Genomic DNA, 27,173 nt, shown 5'->3' on the forward strand with positions numbered 1-27,173 from the left:
ACTTCAATGGGGATGAAATGCAAAAACGCCCGTGTACCACTCATTGGGTTAAAGAGAGTCATGCTCGTTAAATAACCCCAGGTGGTCTAAATTATAATCCGGAGCCCCACACAATGGTGTGCCTCAAATAATATTCTGGTTGTAGCAGGTAAAATCACAGCATTTAATTTAATACGTCTTTGCCACAAGCTTTACAAAGTGAAGAACATCGACGTTCCAACCCCTCGTACGCAGCAAGAATAAATCTATCGCAGGTGATCACATAGTTTATTTATTGCTGTTCTCATTGTATGGTAACTCCACTCCTGCTTGGGCCGACTAGCCTGCACAATTAGGAAATAAATAAAAACAAATCACACCTGCGAGCGCTTTCATAATGAGTGAGAACGATGACAAGTCGTTGTTTCGGACTGTTGGCCAAATAAAGAGAGAATGCCAAAACACACTGATCCTGATTTAATTCATCAGCGGGAAGTATGGACAGCTTGGAAATAATCTCTTGCCTCCCTTCTAGAACAAGCACTGTACACGCAGCTCGCGCCGATTGCCCGAGGCATGATGAGCTCCCAAAGCGCTTATCTGAAGGTGTGGCCAAAGCTTCGTGTTGTCCACCCAGCCACCGTCTACGATATCCACCGAAACAAAGGTTTACTGAACCGCACCGGGGTCGTGCACATCCATGGTAAACACGGAAGCAGCGCAGGCAATCAATGGAGGCGCCACTACGTGATCAAATATGAGCCCGAGGTATCACCGTAGAAAAAGTCGATAGAAAAAGATGATCTTTGGAATAACAAAAAAAAAATTAACTTATGCGATTTTACGTGTCAAAATCTGATTATGAGGCATGCCGTAGGGGGGGGGGGGGGGCGAACTCCGGAAATTTGGACCACCTCGGTTTCTTTGACGTGCACCTAAATCTAAGTACACGGGTGTTCTCGCATTTCGCCCCCATTGAACTTCGGTCGCCGTGACCGGGATTCGATTCCGCCAGATCTTTGGAATATTACTGAAGTTAGTTGCTCCGTTAGAGTAGCGCTCGGAATTCGTGAAAGCTAAACACGGGTGGAGCCGTGCGGCATCTTAGCGCATTTGGCTCATCTCGCATCACACATGGACAGCGCCAAGAAAGAACAACTGCGTCTGTTTACAATCACATTTCAGTTAGTAGATTCAAAAGATCTAAAATAGTTCAGCAAATAGTGCGGTACTGTCTTGTGGACAGTTACAAATTACCTGTACGTTCTTGCTCGCGTACAATGCACCTACTAAATTGTTCGTCTTATGGATGACAATGCTAACTTCCACGATTCCTCGTGGTTTCTCTGAGGCGACATAGCTATACTTTCGCATTTTATGCTGAATGATCCTATATGTCTCACTGCCTCGTGCGCAGGCGCAAAATTTGCCGGTGATTAATTATGCGCGTACAGAGAGCACTCAAGTCTAAACGTGAGGCCTGTCTACAAAAATATCCCTCCGTGTATACTTATTTCGCGTAGCAGACCTGCGGCCAAACGCAAAAACTAAGCGCACGGCTTAGATTTAAATATTTCGCTAAACCTTGGCGGTCGTGATGAAGAGCGCCACTGCTCTTTCCCAAAAGGGAACCGTTACCCAGGCGACCTCGAGACACCGCCATCAACCATCCCCACGCGCCCATCCTGAAAGGGCGGGAAAGAGCCGCCCGCTTGCGTGCAAAGCTGCGTTCCTATTGGCTTTTAACAAGTCAGGGGCGTGCCCTCAGACAACGTGTCAGCTGCCCCCGTTTGAGTGGACGGCGAAAATCGGCGAGGGAAAACGGGAGCCTGGCAGAGGCGTCCCTGGCGGCGACGCCCCGCCCATCGGTGGAGGCCGCGACGGGCGTCGAGTGCGCGTCGTTGCACCGCGTCGTGCCAGCCGGAGCGTGAAAAACATCGGAGCGGCTGGCGCCCGCCGCGATATTGCAGTGGCAGCGTCAGCGCTCCCCTCGCTCCTCGAGGACGTGGCGCTGTGCCCTCCGAGGAAACTCGCCGTGTGAAAGTAGCCGTGCACAAATCGGGGGCTCGCTGGCACCTTCTGGCCGACGGCCGTGGCTGCTGTTTTGTCTTAGCTGCGTTTCTCCTGGACTTCCAAGGGGAAGGCGCGCAAAGGTGGGGGCGCGCTGGCGCGGCAACTCAGCGCGCTGCCCTAATGGCGTCCGCTCGACTTCACCCCGCACCGCCAGCGTTTGTCGCACCTGACGGAGGAGGCGGCGGTGGCGTCAGCGGAGCGGCAACGACTGCTGCCGCGGCCGCCGCTGCGGCGGCCGCGGCATTCCTCGACCTGTCGAGCCACGTGGAGCTCGCCTCGTACCACGACTTCCGGCTCTCCGAGCTGCGCGCCGCCGGTGCGGCAGCCGCGGCGGCGCACGGCTTCGGCGGGCCCTTGGCGCCGTACGCGTTCGAAGCCGGCAGCGGCGGTCCGCCGCCGGACGCCTTCTCGCCCCTAGCCTGGGAAGGCCTGGGCGCGCCTTCGGCGGCCGCGGGTGCCTACCAGTCGGCGTTCGAGTTCGGGCCCTTCGGTATCGGCGGACACCACTCGGCGGGAGGAGGCGCCGGCGTGTCGGCCCCTTCGTCGGGGTCTCGCTTCCCGGCCATGACGGTGCAGGGCAAGAGGTCACCCGCGGGGGCTGCCCAGCAGAACGGCTTCGCGTGCCCGCCGCACGGCGGCAGCGGGAAGAGCAAGCCGCGGCGCCGGGTGGCCACCGTGGCTCAGCGCAGGGCGGCCAACATCCGAGAGCGACGCCGCATGTTCAACCTCAACAGCGCCTTCGACAAGCTGCGCAAGAAGGTGCGTCCTCTTTTCTAAAGTGGCGATGCGTCCGGTGTTACGTCTGTTACGGGACAAGGTCAGTGTAGTCGACGACTGCCTCTTATTCTTGCTTTGCCGGTAAAACATATGTGAGCTGCTGGAATAGACAGGCTTGCTTAGCGCCGAGTGGTCTTCCTATAACCTGCCTCTCTGCGCACTGAATGGAAGCGCAAGGGTAACACGCCCATGCGAGACTTGTGCATATAAAGATATGCATGCTCCTGCCATGCAGATACGAGACTTGATGAAACGGCTGGAAATAATGGTACCTCAAATATATAACGCACATGTCTTCGTGTACCACAGAAAGATTACTTTTGCACTGAGCTGAAGAAAACCGAGTACTGCGTACAGCTAACCATTTCCCGACCCAAGAATGCAGAATATCCTGGTGTCCTCACTTGAAAGGCTATGCGTGGCCTACACTATAAGAGAAAAAGGACTAAGAAGGGTAGGGAGGTTAGTCCATTTGGGGACTAACTGAGATGGGATGAACTGTTACTCCCCATGCGCTTACTCCTTGGAGGACTAACAGTTGCCCTTTTCCGATGCTCTCCGGTAATTCTTTCCGATGCTCCGCAAAGGTGAAATTAATTAAATTAGGCGTTTATACCCTAATAAAACAATTACTGAGCGAAAAATAAAGGCGCCCGAAAGCAGGATTCCAACTCAAGTCCTCTCGCTCGCAAGTTAGGTACTCAGACCACTCCACCACGGTGGTCTTTTTATTTTTGTTTATTGCATGGAATTATGAGTAATGGTGGTCAGTTAACAGGAACGGATATTGAGACAAGGCTAAGCAGCGGAACGCAAGTGCGGCAATATAAAAGCGAGTCGGCATTTTGTGCATGCTATCAAGTGACAGTCTAACGTTGAGTGTACTTCCAACCATAAGCGACTGCGAAAGGAAATCAGACCGAGTATTCTTAGGGCAATTTAAACTGAGGCGAAAGTCTCAGTCAATGCACCCTCCTCACATCTGACGTCTCAGCCTTGCCCTGCCCATCAGCACCATGTCCGTCCGGAAAGACTTTTCCGATGCATTCTATACAGGCAGTCGGGACCGTGAGTTGTTTGGTGTACCGCCTTGAACACGCTACTAGTGAATTCCCGGTAAGCGCTGAAAGTTTTTTTTTTGTATATATTTCTTCTCACTTTCTTTTCTTTTTTCACGCTACATTTAAGTATTGTTCGAGTTCGCCGAAAATGTATCGCATATCTAGCCGCGTTCATGGCCGCATGCGTACGAGTGACTCCGAAACCACGATGTGGGCACCATTCAGCAATACTACGCCGTGTCAACTTTGCACGTGCGACTCCAGAACTACGAGACTGGAACCGTTTAGAAATCGCTCTATATTGAGTTATCCATCGCGAGGAGGAAAACACTTCTATCGCGGACAAATCAAATAAGTTTTTAGGCATGTATAAGGCCCTCGGCGCTGTACTTGTCCGCGATAAGGTAGCCTCCTCGCCTGCGGGATTATCTGACGGAGCTATGGCGAATGCTCGGTTGCCATAGTCGGAAGTTCGAATCCCGCTATAAGTATTTTTGTTTTTTTTGATGATGATGGTGAGCTTGGAATTCACCTCCTCCAGTGCACAACTGCAGGCTTGGAGTGACGCCTGTCACCGGCAGAAGATGCCGAGAGCGAGTGGGGCTATACGAATCCAGGTACAACCAAATTAGCAGGGCACACAAAGCTTCAATAAGACAATCCCTCACCAGATCAGGAATTGGCCTCCCTGGTACAGTATTCGGCCACCCCTCCCAGATGGCTAACTCAATTATCCAATGACCCTTAGTGCCCAGCAGCTGCGGATACCAGCAGTCATAGAGGCATTACGTAATCAAGGAGTACAGAACGCTTGCGTAGAGACCTTGGAAAATATCTACAGAGGTTCTACAGCTACCTAAATTCTACAATAAAAGCAGGAAGATACCTGTAAAGAAAGTAGTCAGACAGGGAGACACAATCTTTCCAATGCTATTCACTGCGTGGTTAGAAGTATTCAAGCTATTAAACTGGCAAGGCTTAGGAGTAAAGATCGACGGCGAATATCTAAGCAACCTTCGGGTTGCCGATGACATTGTTCTATTCAGCAACAGTGCAGACGAGTTACAACAAATGATTGACGACCTTAACAAAGAGAGTGGAGGGGGGTTGAAGATTAAGATGCAGAAGACAAAGATAATGAAAAATAGCCGGCCAACAGAACAAGAGTTCAAGGTTGCCAGTCGGCCTCTAGAGTCTGTGAAGGAGTACGTTTACTTAGGTAAACTGATCACAGGGAACCGTGATCATGAGAAGGAAATTCACAGAAGAACAAAAATGGGTTGAATCACATACGGCAGACATTGCCAGCTCCTGACTGGGAGCTTACCATTATCATTGAAAAGGAAGGTGTACAATCATTGCATTTTACCTGTGCGGACATATAGGGCAGAAACTTGGAGACTGTCAAAGAAACTTGAGAACAAGTTAAGGACTGCGCAAAGAGCGATGGAACGAAGATTGCTAGGGATAACGTTAAGAGACAGAAAGAGAGCGGTTTGGATCAGAGAGCAAACGGGTAGACATAATTATAATTGACATCAAGAGAAAGAATGGAGCTGGGCAGGTCATGTAATGCGCCGGTTAGATAACCGTTGGTCCATTAGGGTTACAGAACGGATACCAAGAGAAGGAAAACGTAATCGAGGACGTACGACAAAATACGGTAGGTGGAGCGATGAAATTATGAAATTCGCGGGCGCTATTTGGAATCGGTTGGCGCTGGACAGGAATAATTGGAGATCGCAGGGAGAGGCCTTCGTCCTGCAGTGGACATAAAACAGGCTGCTGCTGCTTAAGATGATGAAACTGAGGCACTACGCGATGTATACGTGTAGCGAACTCAAATGGGGCACCGAAAACGACAGAGAAGGCCAATTTCTCTGTCGTTTAGCGTGTCCCGTTTGAGCTGCACATCGCTTCAGTTAAGTTCGTAGCCTCAACGGAAGGAACTTAGGTACTATTGACCAAGAAAATCTAGCCGTCTATCAATGACTTGTGCGTTTAATGTGGTTCGCTCACTTATGGTGTGCGCACGAAGGGCATGGCTCTTCACGCTCCAGCTTTTAAGTTTCACGCAATTTTCTCACGAAGAGGCAAGGTGCTGCTTTGAATGTAGTTCAATAGACAGTGCACGAACTTCGAACTATTCACGATTTATAGGCAATACCGTTTCCGCCGCATCGCTCCATGACACGGACAAAAACAGGGAAGTGATTGGGGAGTAACTGTCATCGTTCATCCTCCCGTTGCTCTCTTTCCGACCAGGGATTAAACACTTACTCTCCGAAATTTGCACACGGCACGCGCATTCATGCAGTTTGTCCTTTGAGGGACGAAAGCGCCCTTTTTAGTACTAACGACCCAGTTAGCCCCGTTTTCCCCGGGATTTTCTTAGAGTGTACGATCCTGTAAGTAAAAACTAAACATGTATTAACTGTCCCAATGGCTAGCTTTCTGGTGTCCATGTATATATTTTGAGAAAAGTAACAATTACTGCTTGTATTCGGACGTTCTTCGCACTTGGGGTCTAACGTTGGAACGTCACGTTGTTTTATGCTATTTTTCTTTACATTCACGTACTTTATTCGTCACCATTATTGCACGAGCGCACACGATAAATACCATTATAAATATATTGCCGGGAACGAGAAAGGGAATAGCAAAACCGTTTCAGTTCGAAGCGCTTGCGGAACTGGCAGAAGTATCCCGTGAGTATACAGCTATGCTTAGTACATGTAAAACGCAATTTGCCTCCTTAATCCTTGTAATCATTTCCATCTTGCCTACTTAAAATTAAGCCGTGACAACTTTGGCAATATGTGAGCCTCTAAAACTCAAGGTTAATGTTAAACAATAATTTAAGGAGCTTCATAAGCACTATCAACTCTACAGATACACATTTTCTGCAGGCTCTCGTAAAGTCAAAATACAGAACATATATGTTCTGTATTTTACTAACTACCACCATATATGGTGGTAGTTAGTAATACTGTTACAGAAGGATGAAAAAAAGAGAGAGGGAGAAGATCGCGAGACGCTGGCTGCTGCGTGTTGTTGTTGGTCAGCCATCTGAAATACTCTGACTCATCTTTGTATATATATTGTAAATACAATCTATCTATACTCCCAACACCCCCGTAAAGTATACTCGTGAGGGAGCGCCGCAGTGGACGTCGCATCACCTTCCGCACCATGAATGACGCTGAGCACGCGGGATCAACGTCGTTGCCGCCTCAAACATCATCGTTGCGAGCTACGTCGCTGTCACCTTCGGTTGTGGCTGTGCAACCCAAGGATCCCGGAACATTCTGCGGGACCGACGGCGCCGACCTTGAAGGGGATGGTTATGTACGGATGCTTAAGCGGAATCAAAACATGGGACCCTACGCTTATGCTAGCTAACCTGTTGCTCTACCTAAGACACACGGAAAATATGTGGTACGAAAACCACGAAGACAAGCTATAACTAGCTGGGACCAATGCACAAAGAAATTGACAGAGTTTGGCGAACCAGCCGGCGATAATATTGTCGTAAAGCAGGAAATGGCCTCCCGTGCCCAATCCCCCGCGGAGTCCTATGTCTTGTACATCCAGGACGTGCTGGCACTTTGTCCTAAAGCTGATCACGACATAATAGAAGCTGAGAAAGTCGGGCACGTGCTGAAGGGCATTGTTAACGACGCGTTTAATCTGCTCATGTGCCAGAGCTGCTCTATAGTTGATGCTATCATTAAAGAGTGCCGACAATTCGAGCAGGCCGAAAGCCGGCGCGTCTTCCAACCATTCGCCAGACTTCCCAATACTACCACAACGTCGACCTGTGTGCAGAACAACCCACACAGCAGCATGCGTCGCCATCAGAGGACATGGTGCGAATCGTTCGACGTGAACTGGATGCGATTACGCCCGCAGCTTTCTGTTCACGTAGGCCTGATGCTTTCACTTTTTCAGTTCCCCTCCTACAAGCCATCGTTCGCCAGGAACTTGAAAACATTGGTTTACATTCTGTTGGTGCTGTCGCCAATCTCAGAGCAAACGAACGCCCTTCTACTCCTTTCGCTCCACCCCGATGCTTCTCTCCGCGTTATCCCAACCCGACTGAGTGGAGAACTGCGGACTACCAGCCGATGTGTTTCACCTGTCGCCGCATTGGTCATGTCGCCCGATGCTGTCGCAACTCGTGACCCTCAACACCTCGCACGCCGACCAACCTGAGCCGTTTTAATGGAAATGTCCGCAATGTTTCGCCCACCGCCGAGTCTAACAACGCCGACAACTCTGCTATAGGAACACTTGGCACAGTATAGCTCACCATCGCCGCGCGGACACCAGTCTCGTTCACCGCACACATGTCGCCCATCTTCCCGTTCGCCGCAGCCACGTCGCCTTTCGTCGCGTGTGGCTTTTGACCGCACCCTTTCGGAAAACTAGGAAATGCAGCCATCGGAGGTGGTGCTCAATTTCCGACTACTGCAGCAAATCCTTTGTCTAGGCCCACAAGGAGGAGTGTAATTGACGTTAAAATAGATGGCGTACCTGTCCAAGCAATCGTCGACACAGGGCCCCACGTATCTGTGATGAGTGCTAGCCTACACAGATGTTTAAAGATGGTCCTCACTCCAGCACCTGCCCGACTGCTTTGTGTGGCCGACGGTGGCGTGCTGGTTGTTCTTGGAATGTGTACTGCGCGTTTAAGTATAGCCGGCCGCCCTACTTATGTTCTCTTTGCTGTGATCAACAACTGCCCTCGCGACGTTATCCTTGGATTGAACCTATTATCCTCTCATTCTTCTCTCATCGACTGCGCGACCGGCGTTCTTCACTTAGAACTGCCTCAACTCGCTGATGCTCCGAACACCGCCCCACCGCTCTTGTGCACGCTTCACGATGTGTGTCTGTCATCCGAGGCAGTTACTTACATCACTTTGACCGCGCAGCCTCAGGTTCCTGACGGTGAATATGTGCTTCACCCCATCATCGACGTGCTTTTGAACCGGCACGTCGCTGTTCCACATACGCTGGTCACGGTCACTAAAAACGACGCTGTTATACCGCTTCTGAATTTCAGCCTGTGCGCTCAAGTGATTCCGGCTGGCATGTTCTTGGCCAGCGTTTCTAGTAATTCTGAACTTAACATTGAGAGTCTGAATGCCGGGAGTGGTCTATTAGCGCCAATGGCACCTCACAGCTCTGGTTCCTTAACGGATGACTTCGCGAAAATGATTGCCCCTCACCTGACTTCTGCACATGCCCAGAGCAGGCTCACTTTTTCGCCGCTCTCATCGGGCTTCTGAACACCCCTCTCATACTTGCCCACTTTGATCCATCTGCACCGACCGAAGTCCACACTGAAGCAAGCGCCCATGGCATTGGCGCTGTTCTCGCCCAACAACAGAATGGTGCCGAGTGCGTGATAGCTTACACTAACCGCCTGCTCTCACCTGCCCAGAGAAATTACTCCATCACCGAGCGGGAGTATAGTTGGCTTCAGTTTGGGCTGTCGCCACACTCTAAGCCAAAAAGGACTAAAACGGGTATGGCTGTTAGTCTCTTGGGGGACTAAATGACCTGCCACAGATTTTGAACCAATTTTGTACTAACTGCGGGAGCAAATGCAGCGGCCTAACTGGGGGAGCAACTACTGCAGACTAAAAGTGAGGGCAACTTTTAGACCCTCCCAGTTAGTCCCTAGAGGATCAACGGTTAGTCTGTTAAAGTTAGTCTACAGGAGTAACTGCAGGAGCAACTTTTAGTCCCTCCCAGTTGGTCCCTAGAGGACCATTAGTTAGTCTGTTATGGTTAGTCCACAGGGAGTAACTGCAGGAGCAACTTTTAGTCCTTCCCAGTTAGTCCCTAGAGGACCAACGGTTAGTCTGTTCAGGTTAGTCCACAGGGAGTAACTGCAGGAGCAACTTTTAGTCCTTCCCAGTTAGTCCCTAGAGGACCAACGGTTAGTCTGTTCAGGTTAGTCCACAGGGAGTAACTGCAGGAGCAACTTTTAAGCCAGGGAGGACCAATGGTTGGGCTGGTTAAATTAGCCCAGAGACTATCTGTTCGCCCTTCTCCGGAGAAATGTTCTTCCTTTCAAGTACTTCCACTAAACCAACAGTTGTTCCCCCAAGATTAAATGTTGCCCACCATAAAGGTAATGGTTATACCACCTTAATGTTCTTCTAAAGGCTAACGGTTCAAACAGGAATGATTAGCATTCAATCCGAAACAATGTGTTTCTGATTAAATATAGTGTTTGGAATAAATCATACTTTTCAGTCATGCACCGAAATCACTTTTCCAATGATTCCAGGTTGCCATAGCTTTTCAAGCAAAAACAATGATCGAACTCAAGTAACCCATGTTTATTTTTGATTACATATTGCCACCATCATCTTGAGCCACAATTAACAAAACAAAAAAAGGAATACTAGCATACAAATGCCAAGTCCTTGGTATACAGTAATGACATATAAATACAGGAGATAAAAAAAATGACTGAAAATATGCGACAGTTCAAACAAAATAAAACAACTCCAAAGTATACAGCAGATGAAACGTGTCATAGCCAGAGTAAAATCATGAAAATGAAATTAAGTCAGGAGCAGTCAGAGTCAAATATAAGTTAGAAGCACTTAACCCCCGAATGCAGAGATCTAACTTGGCTCGAACTTGACATCTGGCAGTCTCAAGACAGCTTCGCCGCGCGTCGTAAATCGTGCTTGATCTTGAGGACGACTTGGGAACGACTTGGCTGCGTCGAAGTCCGCTCAAGTTTGAAGTCTGCTCCCGGGCTAGCTTGAAACTGACTTCGTGTGTTATTCCAACATGGCAGCCTCCCGAACGGACGTCGCGCGGAGGTTAGCTGCTTTCGAGTTTGCTTGCTACGCCATGGATACAGCATTTTCAGAGGCGCAGCCCTTGCCGAAAATTCCGCGACCTACCCTACGTGACCGAGGGAATTCGATGGAGCTGTACGACGACGAACAATTCCTCGGTCGCTACAGATTCACGAAGAACGCCGTGCGACTTCTCGCTACGTTGCCTATCCGGGTAAGCGGGGACAATAGAGGACCGACTGTGTGCCTCCCATGCTGCAGTTGCTGATGGCTGTGATGTTTTACGGCGCTGGCACGTTTCAAACAGTCACCAGAGGTCCGGTCCGCATTCCTCAGTCAACAGTGTGCCGCGCAGTAGGAAAGGTGACTCTGCTCATCGCGAAGCACCCGCGCCCGATGCTGGTGCGCTTCCCGCAGTCGCGGAAAGATTGATTGCGAGCGTATTTTCTCATCTCCTGTGACTACACATAATAAAAAGCAGCCCAAATAAGTCAGTCATGCAGAACATGTGCGCTTACCAGTTTTGTGGCGCTTTCCCTTTTCTTCCGCAGCTTCCTCTTTCCGCTTTTGCTTCAGGTTGGTCCAGCATTTTTTCAGTTGCAGGTGATCGCGCCGCGTAATCCTATGGTTGGCATTCAAATGTTTTGCTATTTCTTTCCATGTCTGATTCTTCTTGGTCAACGACGCGACGCCAGTTTTCTTGCATTCCACAATATGCTTGTAGCCGTTCAGGAGTGTCGTCGGCAGGCTCTTTTCGTCTTCTTTAAAACGGGCTGCCGTCTTACGTTGCGGTGCATTCTCTTGGGAGGAGACCGTACGTGAGTGCGACATTTCAGCGTCAAAGCCTGTTGACAGAACAGCAATTTCGAACCAAATGCGGCGCGCTGCCGTCGCGCGAGCCCCACAACTTGTTTTCCTAACAGACGACACTTTCCTAGCAGACGACACGCACTGCCAATTTGCGATGTCTACGACGGTGCCGCACTCTCCCTCTCGTTGTTCTCGACAAACCCTCCATGCGAAGCAGACAAATCGTTTGCACGTGTCATTTTATTTATTTATTTTGTTTTTTATCGGGTGTTGTCACCCTTATGGGTCCGGGCAGGGGACTCAACGGCGCTCGGTACTCTTCGTTCGCAGCACATGTTGCAGTTTTTTTCTTGTTTGTGACTCCGGCCTAGTGCGTTCGAATAGGTTGGCTTTTTCTTCAAAGGGCCACGTAGCCCGAGCAGAACACGGGCCGTCGCCTTCCTTCTGGAATGCCTATAGGCGAAAAGGGAGCGAGCTCCCTCAGAAACCGACCGTATGCCTCGTCTCGGCCTCTTGTATCCGGTTGCCGGCCCAGACGGCGCATGAACGCCTTGCGGCAATCGAGAAGAAAAGCCGTTTAAAGACCACCATACGAACCAACCATTTCGTTCGCTTCTCTACGGCAACAAACATGCAACAAGACCTCTGAGTTAAAGATAAACTAAAACCAAAATATATGTGACGATAAAATTGATTTGCACTCAAATACACTGTCGCCTAAAAGTGTAGCGGCGACTTGAAAAGATGGTGAAACCTGCAACTCAAAAAGCGCGCCAAGACACCGAAACTTGAAGACCACTTAAATCCGCCGGGAACGCGCGCTTTCCGCAAGCAACACTACCCATCGCAGCGGCGGACGTAGCCAGATAGAATAAGTTTACGCAAACTATACTTCAGCACTTATGCCCTGGTGGAAATTTGGAAAGATACACACTTTTTTGCTGTACAACGTGCCTTACGCTAATAAATTTATTGTTAACCTCGAACACAGACGAGCAACCTGCTTTTGTATTGAAGCACAGTCTTGACTTGACGAAGCAAGTCAGCTTGAGCGTCTATGAAACGCGAAAGCCGACTTGGGCGTTTCGAAGTCCGCCTTTTGCTTCGGGCCGACTTCGTCAAGTCAAGTCCAAGCCCGATCCAAGTTAGATCTCTGCATTCGGGGATTAGTGTCTCTTTAATATCCTGGTCAGATGGGCAAACTTAGGGCACCTTGAGTGAATTTAATTTACTTCGTTGAGTGTCACTTCAGCAGCTGGGTGCTAGGTGGCAAACCAAAGTGCTATTCAGGAATACTGAAAATGATGCTACAGTGAAATCTTAATATAGTAAACTTCAGGGGACTACAATAAATTGTTCGTTAATATGAAAGGTCATTATAGCAAAAGCCCCAGAATTAACAATTCCGTGCATCAAGCCATAAGTGTGTAAGTTTTGACTGTGTGAGCCATCCACAAAAACTTTATAGTTGGCCCTCTGCCTATTCTGTTGCTATTTTCCACTGACTCGGCCACCATATACCACCAAAGCACCGCGGCGCACATGAAAGAGACGCTGTCGACAAAACCACAGACAAGCTCCCAGACGCCTCCAAAGCACAATGTTCTTTTTTCTTCTTTTCTTTTTTGTCACTTTCATTGCCGCATGCGGTCACAAAACCTATTATGTCGTCACCTCCAGAAAGAACAAAAGAAAAATTTGTGGTCTCCTCGCTACGCTCACGGCGCGCACGCTCCGATTCCGCGCGCGCCGGACGACCACCGCGGGTTCGAGCACTCCGAGGCGCCATGCGTGCAGGGCACCGCGTCCGCGCCTGCTCCGGCCCGCTCCGTGTACTGACGCGCAGCTGCGCGCGTACGCGCCCCGCCGGCCCCAGCTTAGGGGGAAGGCGAGACCGCGCGCGCAGCAAGGGAGACCCTAGGCAAAGCTCTCGAGAAGCCAGAAAGTACATTTATTAAAGTGGAAGTCAATACAAACATCAATTTTAACGTCCCGTCCGAATCTGAAGCTAGTTACACAAAACATGGCCGAATGGTCGCCGGTGGCCACTATCGGCGCACCGCGACAGAGAGAGAACAAAGAAACGAGGAACAAAGAAAAAAGAACCCCAGCAGTAAGAAGTTGCCTATCCTTCGGTGAGCGCCTGCCATCGCGCGCCCCACAGTAGAGAAAAGGGAAATAGAAAGAAACGACAGACGAACAGACGGGGGCACGATCGGCAGACGCTGCCTCAGGACATCGAGACGACGGAAGAGTGCGCGTGCGCCCGCCGAGGCCGGGACCCCGACGAGCCGAAGTAACCATCGGCCGGCGGCGGACAAAGGGGGCCGCCGCCGGCAGAGAGGAACACGTACGCACCTTCAGACGCCCCGATGTGGTCTCCCCGGGACCCGACTTGCGCGCGCTTACCCGGAGTGCACGCAAGCAGGGCCCGAATCCCGCCAAAATGTTAGCCAATGGCGAAAGCCTGTTGACCTTAGTGTGGGCGGGATGACAGCAGAGCGACAGTGTTTTATGACCCGCTGCCACCCCGTCCAGGCAGGGAGGAGAGGGACACGGAGCCCCCCTCTCTAAAGGGACTAAAGTCAAAGGACTAAATTGTGCCGTTGATCCCCACCGTCGACCGTTACCTTGCAAGGACGAACATTTAGTCCCACAAATTTGCGCACGACACTTCGCCTCTTCACACGGCACGCACGGTGGATTAACCGTTGATCCAAAGGTCCAACGGCTGCCGTTAGTCCCCTTTTCCCCGTTTTCGGCTTAGAGTGCAAGTTCCGGCCATATTTGTACGGCCGCACGTTTTTGGTCGTTACAGACCGCTGGTCTGCTGGCTGTCTTCCCTCCGGGATACGACAGGACGGCTTGGTCGCTGGGCTTTGCGGTTCCAGGAATTTTCATTGATTGTCAATTACAAGACTGGAGGCCTCCAGAAGGACGCTGATTGTCTCTCTCGTCACTCCGTGTATCGCTATGATCCTGCTGCGCATGATCCGGTGACCTGCGTGATGGCTTCGACTGACATAACCGACATGTGCGCTGAACAACAACGCGACGCATCCTTACAGTCCATCATCGCCGGAGTGCAATCTGGCCCCACCGACGGCACGTGCCGCCTGTTCGTGTTGCATGACGGCATCCTCTACCGCCGCAATATCAACCCTGACGGCCCTAAATTGCTTTTTGTCCTTCCTCGTCATCCGCGATCCATCGCTCTCGAACAACTTCACGATGCACCGACGGCGGGACACCTTGGAATTTTGCGTACATACGGACGCCTACGACTGCGGTTCTTCTGGCCGGGTCTCTACCGCTCTGTGCGTCGTTATGTCGTAACTTGCGAATTGTGTCAGCGCCGGAAGAAACCTTTCCTGCCACCTGTCGGACGACTCCATCCAACTGAAGTTCCCTTTGAACCGTTCTTTCGCGTCGGCCTGCTTGGCCCTTTTCCAACGACGACTAGAGGGAATAAGTGGATCGCCATCGCTACTGATTACGTGACACGCTACGCGATAACAAAGGCGTTGCCGACTAGCTGCGCAACAGACGTCGATTTTCTCCTTCGCGACGTCATTCTCCAGCACGGTTCACCTCGACAGTTACTTACAGAGCGCGGCCGCTCGTCCTTCTCTCGAGTTGTGGACGACCTCCTCCGCTCTTGTGCCACTGAGCACAAGCTGTCCACCGCCTAGCACCCACAAACGAACGGTGTTACGGAACGTCTCAACAGAACCATCACAGAGATGCTATCGATGTACAGGCGCTGACAAAAGGGGTATACTCCACGCAGATTGCTACTGCAGCGGCGTCGCTCGGCATTTTGGCGAGCTGAAGCACGAAACATTGACACGAGTCAAGTGACATGCTTGCAGATAATAAAGGGCACCCATTGGCTGTCTCGATCCCTGATGCTGCCTGTAGATGGCGTTGCGACGCAGTTTGCCGTTGCTCCGGCTCCCGCTGCGTGGAGTATACCACTTTTGTCGGCGCCTGTACGTCTCCAACAATCACCGCGACGGGGGGGCCACGCTGGCCTACGTGACGTTCACGTAAAACTCGTCCCGACGTGACACTGCAGGATATTAACCCTTTTATCTTTTGTATGGTTGCGACACCGCATTGCCGTTTGACACCATCCTCCCTTCTGTGCTACGTGTTGCAACTGAGTACGCTCATGAAGTCATCGATCACGCTCACATGGCATGTCAAGTCACCCGATTTCGTTTATTAGTCTCGCAGCTTAGTCACGCTCGTTATCTAAACTCATGCGTAAATTCTGCAAGGCATGCACACTCATGCCGTCGCTCACTTTTGCCTATCACAGGGGATCGGAGACGTCACTGTGAATGTGCATCTAATTCCTCCCATTTTGCTTCCACCATCTTATGTGTTCGGGTGGTACACTGAGTTCAGTTCTCAGGTTTTCTGTGACAAAACCACGATATGGTTATGAAGTTATAGTGGGGGACTCCGGATTAATTTTGATCGCCTTGCGTGCTTAAACGTGTACCCAATCTGCGGTATACGCGTGTTTTAGAATTTCGGCACCATGCACCAATTTCGGCATACAAATGCAGTCGCCACACGCGGGATACGGTCCGGCAACCCTGGTGATATACCATGGTCCTTTATTTTTAACTGCACCAAAATTATAAAAATTGCCTCTGGCAGTTAACACAATTCTAAACCACGATCTAAACTACGCAATATGCGGCCATTACTTCTACGAGAAATCCAAATACTGCGTCAAATAATTAATTTAAGTACGATAATGTAGTTTTTAATTATTACATTTACGGCCATTATTGCAATCTAAGAATTATAGCCGGTGAGCTCGCAAGGCGAATTCTCGTGGTACGAATTCTCAGGACTCAGCAGTTTCAAGACATGAATTTTCAAACTGTCCGACGATATTCATTGGTGTTCCAGTTAATTTATGCTTCAACGAATAAAACATTGTTTTCTTTAAAAACTTATTAAAAAGGGCCGAAGGAATAGAATCGCAAACAATCGGATGACGGCAAAAATGCATGCTGCTGGCCGACCGCTGCCGAATGGATAAAGAACGCCTGTCACGATGCAGCCGACCTGTTCAGCGAACGCACGCTTGAGAGCAGCAAAATACCCCTGCCGAAGCGTTCCGTCACGTGGCTTTTTTTCATATTTCTCTGGCTTTCTTTGCAGCCCGGAAAAAAAGGGCTACGTGAGACGTATCGTAAAGGAAACAACTCGATCGATGGTTTCAGTAGGTGCTCTACAAATCTGCGCATGATACCTGGGGTCCTCGGCCAATAATTAAAAGTTGGGTAACTAGGCTTATTTAGTGAGTTATGGGGAAAACAAAAAAAATATCTTAGTAACTACAGGCTATTGCGAATTGTATGCGTTCGGTTCCGACGCGCTTATCATTTTAAATTCTTGGTTCAAGTTATGTGGGACACCTTGTATAGAAGTTCAATCGAAACGCGGAATGTAATGCTGCTGAAACTAAAGGTAATATCCTGCGTTGCGAAAAGCCGACACACTGTGATTATCAACTGGGCGTCGTGTTCTGTGCGTGTTTTTTTATTATTTTTCTGCATTTACCTACAAGATGTTCAACCGTAAGTCCATCTAAAACCAAGAAAAAGAAGTCGAAGTTCCACTCTAAAGGTGAAGGATTGATTGCGACAGCACGTTGGAGACAGTTATACGAAGTAAGGACAGTAGTTTTACCGGCCGCATAACCTTATTCGCTTACTAACTGAGTTAACGAGCCTGTGTCAGCGCCCACAGGCAAACATGAACGCATCCCGCTCGATGGCCACGGACATACGCTGTCAAAAAGCTGGCGTGAACAAGCGCGGCAGTAGCAGCGAGCGAAGTGACCTTCGTATTGTCTATCGCTTCAACGCAGACAGCGGCGAGAAAACATCACGCACAAAGGTATTAGTCGCTTGTAGATCGCTTTCAAGATACGGCGTGCGCGACCGCCCACCGCCGCGAAAAGTGCGTAGTTGCTGGCGGAGAACAAACCCCTGCCCGCTTGCCCTTCCCCCTTCTCCTCCCACGCTGCCTCCCCACTTTCCTCCGTTCCGCGCGCGAGATTGAGCCGCAATCGCCAGTTCTCCTTCAGCTCTGTTGCGAAATACGCAGTTGCTGCAGGAGCCCAACGCCGCCCCCTCCCTCTCTGCCATCCCCCCACGGCCTGTCGCGCGACGGAAGACGGCTCGTTTGCTCCCCGCCTTCCTCCCTCGCGCGCGCCAGATTGATCAGCGATCGCCGCCTGCCCTTGCGTGCTTCCACTCGCACATACGGCGCGTGATTGGCACATACGGCACATACGATACGTGAATAAGAAACACGCCGTGGTCGCAGGGGGGGGGGGGGGGAGGGGTTGATCCAGGATTCATTTTTACCGCCTGGTAGAAGCGAAACTTGCCAATTTGTGGCGAACGGGAACGAAAACTGGACCGAATCAAGTTGCGGTTCGGCACTGTTTGTAATTGCCTGGTTCGACGCCGAGCGGCCGTTGTTACAAGGATCAGCTGCTCAGCCCAATGGACGCTCAGAAAAAGAATATGGCTCAAAATAATTTTTACAAGATATGCAATCAGTGCGTATTTGTACACAAAATACCTGTAAATGCAATCATAGTCCCCCATTTTGTCGGAGTAATCAAAGCGACCAAGCCCCTCTGATTTTGGCTAAGCTTAACTTTTCCTGAGCAGTGCGAATTCGTCCAATTGTCTTGTACTCTGATGCCGAATAACACGCCGCAGTTCATCTTGATGCCTGGACCACGATAAATTTTCATGAACGAGTGCGCCGATTCTTTGACCTCATCATTTCTGCTTGCTGCAGCTATTCCGTCTCTCACTGTTGTGAGTTGTGCTCATTCCAGGCAGATTTGCTCGGTAAAGAAGATGACGAAGGTTAACATCCAGAATATGAGCTTTCCATGGCACGCTGCATTTCTGGTAAATGCAAGGTGAATGTTATGGCCGAGTGCCGTCTTTATAGTTTGACCTTACCGGTCCCGCAATTCCACTTGGCTTCGACCCTAATATATTTGCTGCTTTCGGAATGAAGAACATTTGTAATTTTCTTTGTTGTCGCCAGCGTTTACCACTGAGAATTTTTCTCACACTGCTTCTAGGTTTCTTGTGTTTTTGGTGACCGTGCAAAAGTTATTTTCATTATACTCAGTCTCATACATGAGGTTCAACACTGTGGAAGCTGGAAATACCTTTTTCAGTGGCTGCGTTCGTACCTAGAAACAGTTCGGTGTCTTTTGACCGATTTTTGTGAAAATGTTCTTTATATAAGGTCAGCTATGAATGGAGAATAGAATTTACCCTTAGAAACAAACAAAGCATGCACTCATTAGGTTGCTAATACGTCTTTTTCGTATCAATTTACTTTTCGTTCTTTTTACTTGCAGCCCGTCGCGGCAGCCTCACGGGCATGCTCACGCGAGCAAACACCGCTGGCGCGCAGCGAAACACAGGTGGAACGCGCGGAGTGATAAAATCTGGAGGCAGCACTACTTGCGTAGCTTCCACAGCGTTGCACCTGATCTATGAAACGGAGTATAGCCGCCATTCATTATGGCGGCAGACACACGGACGTTTGCGTTGCAGTCCCCAAGTTCACGAAGGCATTATGCACGCTGTGTCCTTTAGAAGTGTACGCACCGCTTTTGCCGCAGCGTTTTTTCTTCTTTCTTTTCATGCGAAAGCGTCAAATGGTTCATCGAGCGAAAGAGATGGCGTCCGGCGCCTGTAGCAGCGCAATGGCGCGCCAGGTGTTGCGGGAGGCGAGAGATATCGCCGCGACACCAAATCACCCTCGCTGTCGCAAGCCTGTGTTATCCGCGCGTTCCTTGCCCGCGCAAGCTCTCGCCTTCGTTCTAACTGCGCCTTGGTAAGGCCAAATGAAAACGCGCTCACTTTTCCGCGTGGAGTTCATAACTGGAAAACGGAAATAACTACCAGGTGGGAGTGTAATGCTTGTCTTCTAGCGACCCCCCGGTTGGGAGTTTATTATACTCCGTATGATCGGAGCAGAATTTTTACTCATTGCGAGCGGAATGTTTGCGTGGAAACATGGGAGTATATTTTTCTTTCTTGTTTATTTTTAAGGCATAAGCTTTTAGTGGCTCATGAGTGTCCAGGCGCAGTCCGTGGTGGACGCAGGAAAGCGGTGATCACCGGCGAGGGGAGCAAGGAGAGGAGGTGCCATGCAAGTAGCGCTGCGCGAGCGGGTGCGTGGGAGAGCGCGGACATGCGCGCTGGGGTGCGGGCACATCGGCGACAAACCTTGAAGCCATATGGCTGTGATTACATCGCATGCTCACGGCCACCGCAGCGTCCGTTCAGAGAACAGTTCAGACAACAGCAACAGAGGAAGTCATAGATAGGCTTTTGCCTATCGCAGTTTAGCTCAGCAAGGTGCCCATAAATGTTTTTTACTACACTCTAAGAAAAGTTTACAGCCTTTGGGGTGTATATCTGCCACACAACGATAAGCGTCATCCGCCTTCCTTGCGTTTCCCTTCTTGAAAACGCCGCTCCCGCTACTTTCCAGACGGCATTGCTATGTCATGCTGACAACGCGCATGCCGTTCATTACTCGGAAGTAGCAGGCTCGCAGCGTTAAAGATATGAAATGCGGACAAGACATGACATTTATTGTTGTGTGGAAAGATGCGATTCAAAGGGTGTAAACTTTTTTTAGGGTGTAGCACTGGACGGAGTTTTTTCGAGGAGCAACGGCAGTATAAAAAAGGGGTATGACGTGAGTTTGCGTGAAGGTCTTTCACATGCAGAGGCTACTGGTGAAATTTCGAAATATACACACAAGACCGCGTCAAATTCAGAGAAACAAGTCAATGAAAGCACATAACTCATCGCATACGTTAACATTTGAGAAATGACAATGCAGAACTTTGAAAGACATCCAACGTACGCACAAGAAGCAACACTGCCAGTATATATAGCAACAATACTGTGGGCCTCGAAACCGCCTAGCCAGCAGCTGTGCTGTTTTCAGAATCACGACTTACAGGCTTGCTCCATACGAGACCTGCCTTTCTAAATTCACCAGAAGACCTCAGTCAACACAAAACTGTTAATTTTGAATAGTGAAAAAAAGTTCGTGGCATAACTTTTCAGAATTAGCATGCCATTCTGTGAGTGCTGAAGTGACTTCGCACACTGCCGGCCTTCGCGGCCAAAAAGTAGTGCGTTAGTTACAGTAAGCAAGAAAAATGTACGTGCGTGTGCTTCATGGCAAAATTAACTCCGTGCGAAATAGCTGTAGCGTAGCAAGTGTTTATACGTATGAGCACGACCCGCAGCAGCCGACGTAACATCTAAAAGTGCGCAGTCATACATATTTTAGACTGTACTACTTGCTCAGCGTCCAAGCAATGTCTCTCGCTTGTGAAACGGAGCTACGTCGCTGATCTGTCGAACGAATCCTCACACTCGGAGCCGATCCCGAACATAGTGGGCCGATCCCGAACATAGTGCAACACCGGGCTGACCCGCGGCTGAGGTGACGCAGGCTTTAAGCACTCCTCAAACGTGGGCCGATCCCGTAGATAGTGCAATACCCGGTGGACCCGCGGCGGAGGACGCAGGTCGCCATTAGATGGCCCACATTCACAGTTTCGCTGGTCATCCTTCTTTAGAGAGTGGAAGGGCACTGAATTTTTGTCAGGATTTGATAGGAAACTTATGTTTCCGTTTGATAGCTATTTAATATAAATTGTGTTTTTTTTTCTTTTTCTGTCGTTTTATTTCGCTGTTTTTAACATTTGTTTTGTTCTTTTGACACTTCGATGTCTGGCGTCAACCCCCCTCTCGAATATGGACAGCATCTTATAAAATAAAACGTGTCGTCTTCACATTACAAAGAGTAGGGAAGACAGGAGATACAATACTACCACTATGAAGACTAACATCGTAAACAGCATTGGCAATCGATAGCATTCCGCTCGTACTGTACGATCGAACAAGTACGCCGGCGTCTTTCTCAGTTTCGTTCTTCCAATCGCCGCTTGTGTTGAGCCCCACGTGGTAATTCTCCCGCTCGTTTTGCAGGTACCGACGTTCGCATACGAGAAGCGGCTGTCCCGCATCGAGACGCTCCGCCTAGCCATCATGTACATCGCCTTCATGACCGAGGTCGTGGGCTGCTCCAAGGACGACGCCGAGCCGTGCGCGGAGGACGCATTAGTTGCACCAGCTGGCACCGGTAGCGTCGCCGGCTTCCCTCCGCACCACCACCATCACCACCACCATCACCACCAACTCACCGGGGATGTGCCGCTGGAAGACGCGGCACTCTGGGGCCCGGGGCGGCCGCTGGCTGGAGCCGCGGGCGCCGATGCCCTGGGCCATTTGTGCCCATCCTCGAGGCAAGTGTGACCCCTGACGCTGCTGGAGCCGGCTGCCTACGTGTTTCCCAGGTGAACGCAGACAGCCTCGGTGGCCAGCAGCGGTGGCGTGAGCGAGGCCGAAAGACACACTGCAGGGACGGTGTTGGTTGCGTGTCACGTGTTGCGATAGTGTCGTGACGCCACGGGCACCACCGTGTGCCAGAAAAAAATAAGAAGCTCTCCACTGGCAATGTTCGTCAATATGTGCCGGCGCCGCCGACTGTGTGATACGAAATTCTGCGTTAGAGACAGTCGTGCGCCTAGGACACATTGAATGAAGTGGTCCTTGGAGCAAGAATTTATACAAGCCACAGTGACCCCGTGGTGAGGACGTTGACTGCATGCTTTGTACGCCAGTGGTTGTTTGCTGCAAGCCTCAATTTGTCACGTCAAAAGTCTGATGGCGATACCAGCGCAGTTTAGCGCATCTTATGCTAATAGACTGATAAATTGAAGCGGCCCTTGTGAGCGGCAGCTGAATACCGATAGCATGTAAACTAAACGTGCAATTTTGCTAGTCACTTCGTTCATAAAGAGAGTTATATATTATTGCCTGATATTCAGAGAAATCTTGCAATCATTACCAGCGCAAGTTTACCGTAACGACAACGTTGTCACATGGTGGCTCAGTGACTGGAATTATTAAGTACGTCTAAGACAATTACGCTTTGATTTTAAGGGCCCTGCGAAGAAGTTATACCACTGAGAATCTCGACGAGAAAACTTGATGCTACCACCCATTCTATTTATTTCTTTCTTCGCGACGCTTTGGGCATGTTTGAGACGACATAAGCTTGTGAAACTACACGAGGTATAGCGGTCACAGGTCCAGGCTTAACTGCTGAGTTAAAATGAGTCTTAAAGCGCCCCTCACCAGGCCCCATAGCAAATTTCGGTTATGCGCTGGAAGTTGTTACGTCTCTTCTAGAGAGCGTTCTACCGCGAAAATGTTTCAAATCGGCTCATTAAAAGCCGAGATGTAAATATTCCAGTGTCGTGAACCGGAGGCGAGCTTCACCGCAAACCTAAACGCTCTCTGCACTTGCCCGTCTAGCCTCTGCAATCGAAATTCCTTCCCTGCGTTCTGCAATCGTGGAGTTACGTCACGGGCCCCGCCTTCATTTCTTTCTCTTCGCTTTTTTGCGGCGCGGCACACTTCTGCTGACGGCGTCGCGTGCGAGCTGTTGTTGTTGTCTCGTTTCGCGCAGCGCATGATTTTGTGCGCTTTGCACCAGGACACCAGACTATCGGTATAAGTCTACACTACACGAATAATGAGGCAGACAGAAGCGGTTTACAGAGCATGATCCCGCGCTGGAATACGGTAGAAAAGGACATAGTTTGGGTGTCTGCGCGCGCGACTGCACGACGTGGGAACAAGCAGACGAAACGCAAGTGCATCTTTCTTGTTGCGGCGCGAAGTAAAACAAAAGCATGCAGACATTCGGTTTCTGTGTTTTATTTTTTCTCTGAGCCTTAATTCGTCTATTTTAGCAACATCTTACACAAATAAGAGATGTTGCCTTTAATAATTCTAGAATTCACGTGTCACTGCGAGCGACGTCGCAGCACAAACACGCGTACTAGGCGCACTATCACATGTACGTCATCCTCCGGCTTGGAGCGTGGCGGCCGCGAGGGGAGGGGAAACGGCGTTCAGTTTGAAATTTCAGATCTTTCCGCTGCGCGTAGCGATGTAATACTTTGCACACACGATCCTTATCGCGCATACAATCTGCGCTTGTCAGCTCAAAATGGCCAGACCTGGTGAGGGGCCCTTTAAAAGCACCTATAAATTTTTACACGCGCTGTAACGAAGGCCTTGTATACACGGCGAAAGATCAGGCGTTTTTGATTCGGCTCATGATGTCGCATCTCACGTCACGTCTTTCGCGGAGTAGGTGACTGCGCAGGAGCTTAACATGGCTTCGCCACTACAGGAAATCGCATTCGCATAGAAGGCTGCTGTGCTTACAGATGCGCCAGCCTTCATGTCACCTTGCTTTATAGAGGACCAACGAGTGCAATCCGATGTGCTCTACGAACAGCGAATAAAAAAGAAATTGTACACTATCGAGAAGAAACATTCGGATAGCAGCCATCGCAGAATTACTGTCGGCGTTAATGTGATTAGCATAGAAGCAATGCAGTGACTCTCCGCTTCGCCACTGCCGAAACGCGTCCTCTGCGAGGCGTGGGCTGCAGCTCCGCTTGTCTCTGAACACGCTGTGCGGTCCGGCGATGCTGCCGCACATCCGCACCGGGCGCGCGTCTGAATCACGACGTACTGGTCCGAACGTACGTATAATCAGACAAGGATGTCGGAATATACGAGACGCGCGTTCCATTTCGCACAGCACATGAGTAATTCTAAAGGATTCGTTTGGCAATAAAGAGTGGCCTGTACCCATTGGCACATATCTATTAACCCAAATTGGCGCCAAAGAGACAACCAGAGGCACCCAGTGGCCCATAGGCAGCGAACCAAGTTGGCGTGAAACGAGCGCATTTAGATGCAGGCACTGATACTGAGGAGCGTGGCAAGTAGTCTAAGAATGCTAATCGCATTGAAAACCAGTGAAAGTGGGCTCGTGTTGCTTTACGTTAATTTCGCACTAATTTTCCGTCAACGTTGGTGACTCGAGCTCCATCATGGTACGATCAATAAAAACTGGATGAGCTTTCAAACATAGTGTTTCGTAGTTACGCGCAAGATAGAACCCACAGTGCTAAGCTTTCATCTGAACCTAAGTTATGTGTTTGCATTCTGCCAAGTGTTTACTACTGAACTGAACATAAGAAATATGCGTCGTGTGAACAACTTCGACGAAGCAACCCTTGCTTGTGAGCGTAAAATTTCAGCAGAGCTTTACAATAAGCGGTGAACAATACCTAAGACAGTTGGCGCATTACGTAAGTCATGTGACCCCATCGTAGCACAATGTGTCGGAAGATCACTTGACTTTGTTGAACTAGGCGAAATGTTGTGAACGAATAATTGACTGTTAAACGAGCCATATTGCCTTCTCAATTCACCGAAACTTATCCAGGAATTGATGACGTCTGGCTTTAGCAGTGGTTCCTTTTTGTGTGAGTCTTTAGTGTGGGGCTGTTGGCGATGTGTACAGCGCATTTTTGGGCAATAATAAGCTACTAGTCCGAACACATATGCTGCGAGCGCTCGCCCATAAGCTATCCACGCTGATAGCACTGCGAGTGGTTGACCAGAAATGTGTGCATTTATTCATAAAGACTACATAACCTGAAACCCAGTGAATTGTTTTTTAAAACCATTTCTTGTGTACAGCGAACCAGATCTTCTTTCGAGGCTGCTTACTAGGCTACTTACTTTTTGACAGCAGCTTTCTGACTGCAAAATGTTTATTGTCATAGCTGCGGGATTCAGCAAAATTATTCCTGTCGATATATTTTTTTTTCTTTTTTGCTGTAACCGCAGATAATGATGCAACCTAACTCACCAATTTGACAGTGAACGGGTGTGTAAAACTATCACGGTTTACCGAAGAGAATGGGAATCAAATCGAAAAACAATAAATGACATTGAATTGGCGTGAATTGTGTGCTCTCTGACGGGTACCAGCGGCGTCACGCAAACGAAGGCTTTGCGGACGAGAAATGCAAAAAAAAAGATATGCACCTTACCAATACCGCGCCTCGTGTGCGTCATGTTAAGGGAGTGACTTGTATGAACAATATACTTTTTCAATGCACGCAGTCCGTAATTACAAGCAAGAAAAACGTGGTAACTGACTCGATGGAGCACTGATACGACATCTCTCACTTGGTATTACTATTTTTTACCCTACTTGCATGTTCCAATCCCTCTAAACTCTTTAAAAAGCAATGGCAAGCTTCAGAGTGGTCTAAATAATTTACAATCCATTCTATAGATACAGAAACAGTTTCGGTTTGGTTTCAGTTTCGATAAGGATTCATAATAACGACATGATACATTCACTCATTACGTTGCTGGGATAGCTGCTGCTCCTACATGCGCGAGCAGTATTCTTGTTAAGTTTTACGTATGAGCAGGTAATCCATCTAGCCTTATTGCTACACGCCTTAAGCAAGTGATGCTCTCTGTCATGATGTCTCGGTAATGTCGATGTGGCTATAGGCGACATTTTTGAGATGAACATTAGGATGTGTTGCATTTCTGGCCAGCATTGTACAGAGTCTACGTTGACATCATAGGAGACAGCTTGATGCACATGTAATGAAAGCATCTGGAGCCATCCGAAATACCTCTCTATGACGTGACACCACCTCGCGTTGGAAAAAAGAGGTTAAAAAACACATTTTATCGCTGTACTTTTACGCTTTGCGTGTGCGAATCTATGAAAAACACAACGTATCCTATATTAAGCACGTAAGAAAGCGTTACTACGTTTTGTTGTAGGCAGCCGTCCTTTCCGTAGAGTTCCGAAGACGTCTGCGCAGCCGCCATCTTCTTTAGGCAGCAGAGTAACCTTCATCGTTGTTTACTTGGGTGCTGTTTTCGTAGTGCTATCTCCTTTGCCGGCTTCGTCAATATTGGAACGATACCTAAGATGAGTATAGGCTTGGGCTGGTTGGTAAAACATAGTTACACCGGAAGCATAGCGCGCAAAGGACGACCCACAAAGAATAGACAGGACAAGCGCTTGCCCTGTCCAGTCGTTGTGGATCGTCCTTTGCGCGCTATGCTTCCAGCGATACCTAAGATGGCTGCTGTCCACTTAGATCTTTATATTTTGTCGCCTAAGGCGAGTGTTGCAGCCCGAATATCAAATTAAAGTACCTTGTGTTTCCCAACCTTCATACTGGTCGGTTGGGCTGGGCCGCAGTTCTTTGGTACCTTTTTTTCGCATTCGCTGCCACGTAGCTTCATTGAGGCACGACATGAAGCGTGCCTACGTGATGGTAACGAGATTCCGACCGACGTGAGGCAGCACGACGTGATGTCATGTTACTGACGCCGATCAAGCGTGGGTCACATTCCTGCAACTTCAACGTTACGGGTCAGTACTCCATTAAGCTCTTTCAGTTGTTATTCACGTCTGCATAAGCATGCGACAGGCGTCACCTTTACTGCTGTGTTTATATACCTTGAACTGGGGTCCTGCTTAGTAATATTATAGACTGTGCTTTACGCATGTTTTCACTGAATGTGGTAATGGTAATGGCCCGAAATACTGAGCTCATTTTATAGGTTGG

General features: G+C 49.4%; 1 protein-coding gene across 1 annotated transcript; it reads left to right on the top strand.

Moving 5' to 3' along the window:
• Positions 1–1,884: 1,884 nt before the first annotated feature.
• Positions 1,885–25,526, top strand: LOC126539967 (uncharacterized). Its single transcript, XM_050186797.2, has 2 exons — positions 1,885–2,811; positions 21,619–25,526. The coding sequence occupies exons 1-2, from the start codon at positions 2,173–2,175 to the stop codon at positions 21,943–21,945; spliced, it is 966 nt and encodes a 321-aa protein (XP_050042754.1). The 5' UTR covers positions 1,885–2,172; the 3' UTR covers positions 21,946–25,526.
• Positions 25,527–27,173: the final 1,647 nt, after the last annotated feature.

This window comes from Dermacentor andersoni, chromosome 2, assembly GCF_023375885.2.
Source record: "Dermacentor andersoni chromosome 2, qqDerAnde1_hic_scaffold, whole genome shotgun sequence".
NCBI classification, from domain to species: Eukaryota; Metazoa; Arthropoda; class Arachnida; order Ixodida; family Ixodidae; genus Dermacentor; species Dermacentor andersoni.

Excerpts from the sequence above, each read along its gene's own strand:
- LOC126539967 (XM_050186797.2), top strand. The coding sequence starts at position 2,173 with ATGGCGTCCGCTCGACTTCACCCCGCACCGCCAGCGTTTGTCGCACCT. Across the intron at positions 2,812-21,618 it reads TCGACAAGCTGCGCAAGAAG|GTACCGACGTTCGCATACGA; the intron begins GTGCGTCCTCTT and ends CTCGTTTTGCAG.